The 10,851-nt window shown below is 37.6% G+C and overlaps 2 protein-coding genes and 1 long non-coding RNA gene across 4 annotated transcripts; 1 reads left to right on the top strand and 2 right to left on the bottom strand.

Moving 5' to 3' along the window:
• Window positions 1-448: 448 nt before the first annotated feature.
• On the top strand, window positions 449-5,119 carry LOC141828135 (uncharacterized). Of its 2 annotated transcripts, none has more exons than XM_074715505.1 (2): window positions 449-576; window positions 1,139-3,848. In XM_074715505.1, the coding sequence occupies exon 2, from the start codon at window positions 1,258-1,260 to the stop codon at window positions 3,514-3,516; it is 2,259 nt and encodes a 752-aa protein (XP_074571606.1). In that variant the 5' UTR covers window positions 449-576; window positions 1,139-1,257; the 3' UTR covers window positions 3,517-3,848. The 2 variants fall into 2 exon arrangements, 1 of the variants encoding a protein (XP_074571606.1); XR_012601742.1 differs by lacking the exon at window positions 1,139-3,848 and adding an exon at window positions 5,041-5,119 and having other exon boundaries at window positions 456-576.
• Window positions 4,721-6,651, bottom strand: LOC141828138 (uncharacterized). Its single transcript, XR_012601744.1, has 2 exons — window positions 6,446-6,651; window positions 4,721-5,403 (listed from the first exon to the last, which is right to left on the bottom strand). It is a non-coding gene; the product is annotated as an uncharacterized LOC141828138 (long non-coding RNA).
• A 221-nt stretch (window positions 6,652-6,872) lies between these two features.
• On the bottom strand, window positions 6,873-10,191 carry LOC141828136 (photosynthetic NDH subunit of lumenal location 5, chloroplastic-like). The gene is given in 6 exon segments (XM_074715506.1): window positions 6,873-7,039; window positions 8,649-8,720; window positions 8,801-8,855; window positions 9,806-9,885; window positions 9,970-10,027; window positions 10,029-10,191. Coding segments are annotated over 6 exon segments (537 nt in total). The 5' UTR covers window positions 10,134-10,191.
• Window positions 10,192-10,851: the final 660 nt, after the last annotated feature.

Here is a 10,851-nt window from a genome sequence, read left to right as displayed (position 1 = left end):
CCGCTGATCAGAAGCCTCCAAATGCTTTCGAGTGGTTCTTGTAAGTAAATAAGGTTAAAAATCCTAACCACTCGATCCGATCCGAAGGTTATATATCAATCATTTTTAAGAATTACGAATCTTGATGCATTGTGTATTCACAGAAAGCTATAAAATAAAATACATGAAATACAGCTAAATTAACAAGGATATATAATATAAAAAAAAGTGTATTGTGTGTGAAGCTTTGTCTAATTATGTGTGTGTGTGTGTGTTTTTAAATTTTTATAATAATTAACTGAAAGAAAAGAATAAATCATCACACTGTGGTAAAAGATTAACCCTGGTTAGGGTTAGAAGAATAGAATAAATAATAAAGTTAGGTTAGAGTTATGCAGGGCTTGTGAACTTTTTTTTTTTCCCTTTTTCTGTATTTTTCCTGCATTAAGTATTTTGGTATTTAGGAAATATTGTTTTGACTAAAGGAGCTCAAACTTCGCCTTAATTTTTAAGGAGAATTTGGGAGGAAATTTTGGCGTCCGCTCGCTCGGATCTATCTATCAATTCCTTCAATTACGTGGATCTTCTCTCAAATTGGTGATCTCTCCTTCCCTTAATTTCGGGGCTCTTCTTCGGTTTGATCCTCTGTTTTATTTTCCGCTCTTTTTTTTTTTGTTTTTTGTTTTTGTTTACTAGCAAATTTGCTCTGTGATGGGGATCAGAACACCTAGGGTTTCTGGGTTGGAAACTGGATGGAAATTCGTTTCCACTGTTTGCTAATTCGTGCTCGAGAAGCACTGCTGATCTTTGAATCTTCACTTGTTAGTGTTTCGGCTGCTCATCGACTTCTTTCGAGGAAGCCTCAGGATCTGGGAAATTTTTAGTTTTTAACCAGAGACTCAGTAAAAAGTTTTTTTTTTTTTAACTTCAGTTTGCTTGTTTATCAGTAATAATGCTAGTTCGTTTTAGCTGTGATGTGCTTAGCTGAAATGTGCTTGAGCTGTCTTCCTGAGGTTTCTGTTACTAGATCTAGTGTTCTATGGTTCGGAGTATGTGCTACCTATTCTTTTTTTTTTTTTTTTTTGTACAGTATTTTTAGAAACCTCTCTCTCATTTTCTCTCTTTTCTTTTTCATTGATAATGTTCGATCATTTTGCAGAAGAAGATGAATTTTCATGTTGGCGTTGGTACAAGTGTACTAAGAATTTTACATTGTGTTTTGAATTTTTCTTTTTTTAATCAAGATCATTCATAGAGTAGGTGTAGAAAGATTGTGGTATGGATTGTAATAGAGAGGAGGCCCTTAAAGCAAAAGAAATTGCAGAAAAGAAATTCAGTGCTAATGACATCAAAGGCGCAAAGAAGTCAGCTTTGAAGGCGCAAAACCTCTTTCCATCACTTGAAGGCATACACCAAATGATTTCGACTATGGATGTTTATCTTGCAGCGGAAAAGAAGATTAATGGAGAGAACGACTGGTATGCAATTCTATCTGCAAATGGCTCAACAGACGAAGAGACACTGAAGAAACAATACAAGAATTTGTCACTACAGCTCCACCCTGACAAAAACAAGTCTATAGGGGCTGAAGGTGCTTTCAAACTAATTTCACAGGCTTGGAGTGTGTTGTCTGATAAGGACAAGAAAATGACATTTGATCAGATGAGAAATGACAATGGCTTTTGTAACAAATCTTCTCGACTGCATGATGGTAATTCTGTCAAAAATACAGCAAATGGTTTGTACTCATTTTCCAACACCACAACATCTAGCAAAAGGGCTCGCAAGAGCAAAACTGCTGCTCCATCTGCTGCCCCTCAAGCTCATCCTGTTAATCTGAACACATTTTGGACATCATGCAGTCGATGCAGGATGCAGTATGAATACCTCAGGATATACCTTAATCACAATCTCCTCTGTCCAAATTGTCACCAAGCCTTCATGGCGTTTGAAATTGGAATTCCTGGTAATGCAGCAGATTCTTCTCTTCATTGGCCAACCAAGCGGCACCAGCAAAATTCAAACCATAACTACACTGGTAAGAATGGATATAGTTCTGAATCCAGTACCTCCACATTTCACAGGACGGGAACATTGGAATTCCAGCATGCTGCAAATTTTGAGTCTTATAATCATCAAAACTTTCATTGGAGCACTTTTGCCGGATCAAGTGTGACTACTGGTACAACAGATTCTTCATTTCACACTGCTTACGGAAACCACAAGAAATATGAAAAGATGAGAAGAAAGTATGAAAAGGCACAAGCAGCAGCTCGAAGGGAAGAGTCTTTCCAGACAGATGTACATGTCCACAATAGCTCAGCTAATGGTTCTGGAAGTTATGCTACTGGACAAGAGCAGCCTATTATTAATGTTGGCAGACCAGAAAAGAAGAGAAACAAGGCTGATGAAAGCATTAATTATCATGGAAGAGGTGCATCAGAAAATTTGTCCGCTTGCATTGATCAGAAAATTAGTGCTGCTTTTAACCTTCCTAGATCTAAGATCGTCGCTAGACATGATTCTTTCAGGGAGTTCTCACAAGTTAATATCCGGGATATATTGATAGAGAAGGCTAAGATGGCAGTTTGTATCAAGTTAAAAGAATGGAAGTTATCTAAAACAAAAAGGTTGAAAGGAAAGAACCAATTAAAGCAGAAAACTGGTCAAGAAACAGCTGAAGCGCACAAAAATAATGGTGGGCAAACACTTCTATATAATTCTGGTATGAAGGAATCAACCAGCGACCATGATGCAAACTTATGTGAGAAAATCCCTAGGCCTGTATCAATTGATGTACCTGATCCTGATTTCTACGACTTTGATAAGGATCGCTTGGAAAGGACTTTTGAAGGAGACCAGGTGTGGGCTACATATGACAGTGAAGATGGTATGCCTCGACTATATGCCATGGTTCAGAAAGTTCTGTCTCGTAGACCATTCAGAATTCGCATGAGTTTTCTTACCTCTAAGTCCAACCATGAACTAGGACCAATTAGCTGGGTAGCCTCTGGATATGCAAAAACATGTGGAGATTTCAGGGTAGGCAGATATCGTATAAGTGACACAGTTAATATATTCTCCCATAGAGTCAGATGGGAGAAGGGCCCCAGAGGAGTAATTAGAATTCTTCCCTGTAAAGGTGAAATCTGGGCCTTATACAAAAATTGGTCTGTAGATTGGAATGAGCTCACACCTGATGATGTGATATACAAATATGACATGGTGGAAGTACTTGATGAGTATCAAGAAGAATATGGTGTTACTGTCATGCCTTTGGTGAAAGTTGCTGGTTTCAAAGCAGTGTTCCATAGACATATGGATCCAATCAAGGTTAAGCGGATAGCAAGAGAAGAAATGTTCCGTTTCTCACATCAGGTTCCTTCTTATATGCTAACAGGTGAAGAAGCTCATACTGCTTTGAAGGGCTGTCTTGAATTGGACCCTGCAGCAACACCTGTTGAACTTCTTCAGGTTATTACTGAAGTAATGGAAGATGTGAGTATGGAATTGAATGAACGACAATCAGGTAAGTGATTCTGAATCTGTGACGACCAACCTTCAGAATCAAAAATTTACTGCTCGTCGTGGAAAGAATAGAAAAAAATGTGTGACTCAAACATAGTGGTTGTTTTCTAAAGACTGAAGCCTCATTGATCTTTTAAGCTCCTCATCATCTCTTTTTTATGATGGCTTGGACTAGGAATGTCAGGGTAGATGAGTTGCTCACATATCTTGCTTGACAATGGCTATTGGTATATCTAATCATTAACTTTTTCTCCATTTGGAGTTTTCTTGTGGTAGCTCTTGATTTCGGGGCTGACGGTGTTCTAATGTTAAAACTTAATTTCACCCTTGAAGGCCAATCATATTATTTGCTGTTTTAACATAACAGTGTCAGCTAATTGATTGCTTGTGAAAATCCTAGGAGACCTGCTCCATCTGTTTTCTGTTGTTAAATTAAATTTCACCCTTGAAGGTCAAGCATATTATTTCTTCAAAAGTGATTGCTGTTTAACATAACAGTATCAGCTAATGACTGCTTGTGAAAATCTTAGGATACCTGTTCCATCTGTTTCCTTTTATCTTCGCATATTCCATATTTCCATGCATTTCTTAGTGACGCACTCTAATTTTTCGCCTTAGCCAGCAATTTTTAACATAATTTTATTTACTCATTGTGTAAGATGAAACACTGGGCTGTATTTTTTGTTTCTTTCAGTAACATCTGCACAAACAAATCCGAATTCAACATACCATCCAAAAACAGTTCAATGGTTGATGCATGTGGAAAACATTCTTAAAGTAATCCAAGTGCAAATTCTTTGTTTTTTCTTAATGCCCAATCAGAGTTGGTTGTACTAATTTTTCTCAATGATTGACAACGAATATTCTTCACCATGTAATGATCCACTATGAAAAGTTAGACTTGCATCATCCTGCCATTTCCATGTTATCTGTTTTATTTTCAATATAAAGGTGCAATGACATCCTTTAATCTCATAGCTGTTAGAACAATAGTTTATATTTCTTTTGTTTTGTTATATATGCCCATTTTTCTGATTTCCTAGTTAAGAATGTAAGTGGGCATTGATTGTGAAGATTTCCAGCTAACAAACTATTGTATCTTGTTCTCAGAAAAATATTCTTTTCACTGTGCATTACTATGTTCGAATAGGGGTCATATCTTCAGCACTTGTGCTACTAGTCTCTGCACTCATTAAAGATCAAGAATCTACTCTTAGTTCATGAAAGATTGCTGGACTATTCATAAACATAGTGCAGAAATTACACACTTCCATAACAAGTTGCCACACTTGCATCTTTTCAAGCTAAAAGTAGTAGCTACACTCTCAAAAGCATGGAGTAGAAAGCATATTAATACCATCCAACATCTTAAGCATATACTAGTGAAACTGCATCTTCCACACAAAGCTAGATTCTAGCAATCTGCTGCTACAATCAAAAGCTGAAATAACTACTAACATCATCACTGATGCCTTTCTTGCTGACTTCATCGCCTAGCGCCTGATGGCGGCTCATGCAGTTTCTCTGCTGCAGTATCATGAAGAGGCTGAACCTGTGCAACTCCATGGACAGGCTCCATTTGGTTTGGCCCTGAAGGAACAGACCTCTCCATTGGAATCACATACTGGCTGTCACCATGCTGCTGTGCAACTAAAGTAGCAGAAGCAATCTGTACACGCTTGTAGGCACTCTTCAGTCCAGTGCTTGTTTGGCTGCCCTTCTCAACTCTGATTCCCATTCCATTGCCTGCAGAGACAGCCAGAATAACTGCTATGATGCAAACTACTAGACTCTTCGCCATTTCTCAAGTTTCGGATGCTTTGGAGCAGACGAGTCTCTGAGCTTTTTGTAGGCTCTTGATGTGGGAGGAAACGATAAGTCGACACATGAGTGCTTCTGAGAAATATAAAAAATAAAAAAAATTAGCAAGTCATGTGTTTGTTTAGCTTATTATTTAAACTTAGCTACTTTGTTTGTCATCTACTTTAATTAGGTACAGATCACTATTCTAGTTTGTGAAGCTCTGTTGTTTCTTCTAATTTATTAGGTTAGGTGGCACTTTGCCTGTCACTTGGTTTAGTTTTCGTCTAATTAATGATCATTGCTGTTCTCAATCTGTAGATATCAGAACAAGCAATTAGTCCTGATGTAAACAACTTATACTGTGGTCGATATTCAGAGAACTTTAAATTGCTAATGGCTGAAACTCTTTTTGACCAAGTTCACCTTTGGCAAAGCCAAAATAGATATTAATATATATAGTTTGGTGTTGTGCCTCCAAACATTGGCGACAGGTCGCGTGCTAAATGTTGGAGTTGAGTTTGATTAATACGTTACGCAATTTAATGAAGTGAGACACATGATCATCCTTTTCCCATTTTCCCAGGTTTGTTAATTGTACTGCTAAATGCATTGTAATGAGAGAATGAGTTGGCTTGAGTTGGCTATAATACAATTAACTTGTTGGATTTGTTTAAATGACCATCTAATTCAATCAATTTGCCTCCTCGATCTAGATCTAGCTGACTCAATACCCACTTAGTCCAATTGATACGATCGGTTACACAAATTCGACACAAAGTTTAGATGAGAATTGGTGCTTATATTCACCATTTATATAATCTACCTTTCTCCCCAATCATCCACACCCCTTAAAGGTTTGCAGCCAGTTAAACAAAGGTGATATGCTCCAACAACCATCAAGTCTAGCAGTCAAGAAATCAATAAAGAAATGCTCACTAATTATCACTAGACAGTGCTTAACGTAACATCATCATCCTTAGAAAAGTGGAGACACGCATTCTTAAAGCTCAAATCCAATTAGGTACCTGCATAGCCTTTCTTATAATTGAACGTGGAGCACCCACTCGAGAACAAATCCGACTAAAGATTGAATAAGAAATCTGTGAACTTGGCAAGTGCCTCCGAAAACACTAACCTGAACAGGATCATTAGCTTTGATTTAAAATTCCATCCCCCATGATGAGTTGTCTCCTTACATGAAGCTTCCTTTCACTCTCTTAGTGGATGGAACGCATGGAGAAGCCCCTCGCTTGGTCCCGCGAAAGCTAGGCTTCACCATAGCAATACTATCCACACAAGTGAAAAAGACATGTAGTAGTGAAAGACTTGGTGTCTTTGCCTTTTCACAATAAAATCTTAGATTACCTATTTGGCCTTGAATGTCAGTTTGATGGAAATGTTTCTCTTCTCATTTCTGTAGTTCATACAGATCAAACTAAAGCCTGGAATGCAAGCATCAAGCAATCAATTCACTATTCAGATGTTCATCAGGGCAGAATGAAAACTAGAAAATTGGAGAGACGAATGGCAGATGATCCTTTTAGTCAGAAAAAAAAACTTGTTTAGACCACTGGAAGCTCACCACTGTCACTGATGACAACCCTCTTCTTTGGCCGATCTCCACGGTCCGTCTGCTGAAACTCAATCAACTTCACCACGTCCATACCATCAAGAACTTGGCCAAAAACAACATGCCTCTGGTCCAACCATGGTGTCTGCACCAAAAAAAAAAAAGCAGTTTATACAGAGTTGTATCTTAATTAGCTACACTGGCTATAACAAATGGCACTGTAAGGTAATCACATTTTTTTGTAAAAGGTTAAGAATTATATTTTCTGTAGAAATTTGTTTTCTTTTCTCCAGAATGGCAATGATGTTGAGCATTCGAATACTTAGCTCAGTGGTGCATTAAGTCTTCTAGAGTAACCCACATTTAAAAATTTCAATTTTAAAGGCATGGTGGCGGGGACAAAAATAACAGAGTCAGTAATCAAGTTCAGGGAAATAGTTCTATGAATGAGATACTGTAATGCATCTAGGAAAAAATGTTTTAAAGAACCTACTGATATAACATGCTAAAGGGACTAATTCCAAGATAAGCAGAAGACTTTAATTTCAGATGTTGAAAGGCAACATGCAAAGGTCGAAAAACAATGCACCAGAGCAAGAAAGACTACTAACGCAAAGGTTAAACTTATTGACTTTTATCAGCATGGAGTAGGCTGTATTATTGAATGCGCTTGCGTATAAGATGTTGCAGTGGGTTCGGACAGTCCGGCTATAATTTTGGGGCAATCAGTAAACAAATGTAGAGTGACCATGTTTATGAGAACAATGACAATGTCTGACAAATGGTACAGCAATCTATTGGATCATCCTAACAGGCATTGTTTTCAAAAGAGCTCCTACCATATGTTTCTTTTGAGTTGCTGAAGGTTAACCAGGTTAACCATGATAATTATGCTATTACCACGCCAACAAGATAAAGAAAACACAGGCCAGTGAGGATTCGCCTCTAGCCAGTTTGATGTCTATGAGATTAGGAAAATTAAACTACCTCACCTCTATTTCAAGAAGCCTCACTCATCCAGTAATCACTAATCATACTAACAATATTTTAGAGTGGAATTTTCATGAGTATTCAATTAAAAGACATCATGATATATGGTGGTTTTAGTAACAAAAGGGTTCCATAAACTTTTTAAAAAAAGGCAAAAAACAGTGGCAGGTTTTATAGCGCCCATCAACTTCTCCACATCGGAAGGTTCTTTTCAAATGTATTTTGATGAAGCTCCTTCTGGAGATGTTTCGAGCAGGTGTGTATTTGCAGTAACAACAAACAACATCCAGCCTTGCACTAAATTTTGAGATATCTTCAGTAGTTAAAAGAAAAGAAGACTTGGAAGGAAAATTAAAAGATTCTATAGAAGAGTTCAGTTTCATCATCAAATTTTATGGACAAATGAACATTTTGTAGAAACTATTTTTTTCATCACTGTCAGACTGTTCTCTAGATTATGTAGACGAGTTATGCACATGAGCTATAAATAAAAAGTAATGATATTAAGCGCTGGAAACAAGTAAAAACACTAGGTCCTTTTTTCTCCCACAACAGAGTGAGAGAACAAAACAAGCTTTGTCCTGCCCTCATCATTCACAGACTTCAAACTCCAAACAGGCTTCTAAACAAAAGAACCAAACCCCTAATTTATTGTAATGATATTAAAGACAGGAAAAAACTAAAAAGAGGGGGAAACAACATTTTGTCCTCTTCCCACCATCTATCGACTCCCCTCTCAATATGTAAAATACGGTAAAAAAAAAAAAAGGTTCGGCATTGAAGAACTGACTTCCGTTAGTGTTAGGTCCTGCATTTGCCATACTAACCACTCCTGGTCCCACATGAACCACTGGCAATTCTCGAGTAAATATAAGCATCTTTTATCCATATAATACAGTTATGATAAATGTCTCATAATGTTCAACTTAGACTTGAAGTTTTCATCTTTAAATGTGCATCCATAAATAGTTCTACCACCAGTTCCCTGAAATTAAATAATACAATTTTCTATAAACATTTTACCTCATGTGCATCCACATAACAATTACCATCCAAAAATGACTCTTAATGGCTAACCCATTTTTTTCAAGAAGACGGTGATAGATCTCTATTAGAAAGTTGTGATAAAGAAATGGTTTGATCTACTAAATGATTCCCATGTAAAATTGATCTTTCATCTGAATTGTTGCTCTGCAAACTTTAAAATACCCATAAAGTATTTAACAATAAAGACATCAATAACCAACTAAAAAGAAAATATTAGCTTCCTTACTGAGCAACTTGCTAGGTACTTCCTAAGTAAATCTTATACAAAAGTGCTATCATTTGAGCATATAAGAAGACTCCAAGATTATGTGATACTGAGCATCAAGAGCACAGTTGAACAGGATGATACAGGAGGCATGAGGTATACTTGACAAACTTTCTGCTGTAAAAATTCATTGACAATAGAACCAATTCATTCTCTGACTTCAATTAATATAGTATTTAATATCAAGATAGAAGTTATAAAAAGACATCATATATTACCGCAGATATATCTGCTACTATCGGTAACTTAATTTTACTTACGTAAACATATTGGGTCATGTAACATGTATAAGACTGACAAATATGTCAAAGGTTTTTATTATTATTTAACCTTGAGATTGTTCTTACAAGTTCCTGGATATTTATTATTTATCTTCACATAAGCCTTGTATGTTTGGTATGACTTGTTGAACAGTTGAAGTTCTTTCAATAATATGATATGAACAAATATTATCTAATAGTGCTGCACCTTTTGTTGGTCAAAGAAAGCTTTCCATTTCAAATTTTCAATCCGTTTGTGTAATATATTCTTTCTTTATATAAAGTATAAAACACATGAGATTACTTTTACTATTTACACATCCCAATCACACAGCAGCAGCACGCACCAGTTATCCAGCTTACGTCGAAGTCTCCTCCATGAATCATGAAATTCTTGATCACACGATGAAATGAAGATCCCTTGAACCCGAGGCCCTTCTCGCCTGATCAATGCGCAACAGCAAAATGCATATACTGTCAAACCAAGCAAATAAAAAGGAAAAGAGATTTCAGAGGATGAAGGTAACGTGTGCAAAGAGCACGAAAGTTTTCAGCCGTCTGTGGGACATCATCACCGAACAGCCCTAATCACAATCCTCCCCACATCCTTCCCCACCGGATCGCCAATGCGTATGTCAAAGTATACTTTAGTGGTGACCTTAGCTTGCAGCTCGACTTCCAAAAATCCCATCCCAGAAAGCAGAATAACTACATTTCACTTCAAAGTGTAGGAGCCAGGAACAAATAGCAACGAGACTTGGGGAGAAATAGGGAAACGGCGTCAAAAATTCAAAATTTTAAGAACCAGAGCAGGGAAAATCTCTCATCGATCGATATCGTCAAACCTTCAGCTCCGCGCGAGGCGAAATGGTGCAGCGGGCTTTTTCTTGGAAAAACGGGCGGCGCCGAAAACGGGCGGCGCCGAAGACATTGGAGACCGGAGGCAGACCAGCAAACGCCCGCCTGGCACGGAAGAGATAAATTGTAACAAACGCAGAAGCATGGGGGTCGAGCTTTGCCGAAGGCGTGCTTTATGCTCGGCATCGAATAATGGGCCTATAATGGGCTCTCAATAAGCATACCGGAAGATGACGAAGTTGGGCCTCCGATTACTTAGTTTATTAGAATATGGATTGGATTAGTTTGCAAACGAAGAAAAAGAAAGGAGCAATATTATATAAAAATTTAAAATTTTATAACTATATATATATATATATTTGTGATACAAATCCATCCGTCCAGCATATATTGTGCCGCTTATCGCGCCGCCATCCGACCACCGTCGATCGCCGGACTAGGCCCGATCGACGCGCCACTCGTCGACGCATCGACCGATAGTCTTCGATCGGATATAGACTGAGACAGCATCAACATCATCATATCAATTTGCAATTAACGCAAACAAATTA

This window comes from Curcuma longa, chromosome 4, assembly GCF_044706935.1.
Source record: "Curcuma longa cultivar G26 ecotype Majalengka, Jawa Barat chromosome 4, ITB_CL_G26_1.1, whole genome shotgun sequence".
Taxonomy (NCBI): Eukaryota; Viridiplantae; Streptophyta; class Magnoliopsida; order Zingiberales; family Zingiberaceae; genus Curcuma; species Curcuma longa.
The sequence above is the reverse complement of the archived record's forward strand: the minus strand, read 5'-3'. Positions and strand labels throughout refer to the sequence as shown.

Bases quoted from the DNA above. Each gene is read 5' to 3' on its own strand.
- LOC141828135 (XM_074715505.1), top strand. From the start codon at position 1,258: ATGGATTGTAATAGAGAGGAGGCCCTTAAAGCAAAAGAAATTGCAGAA.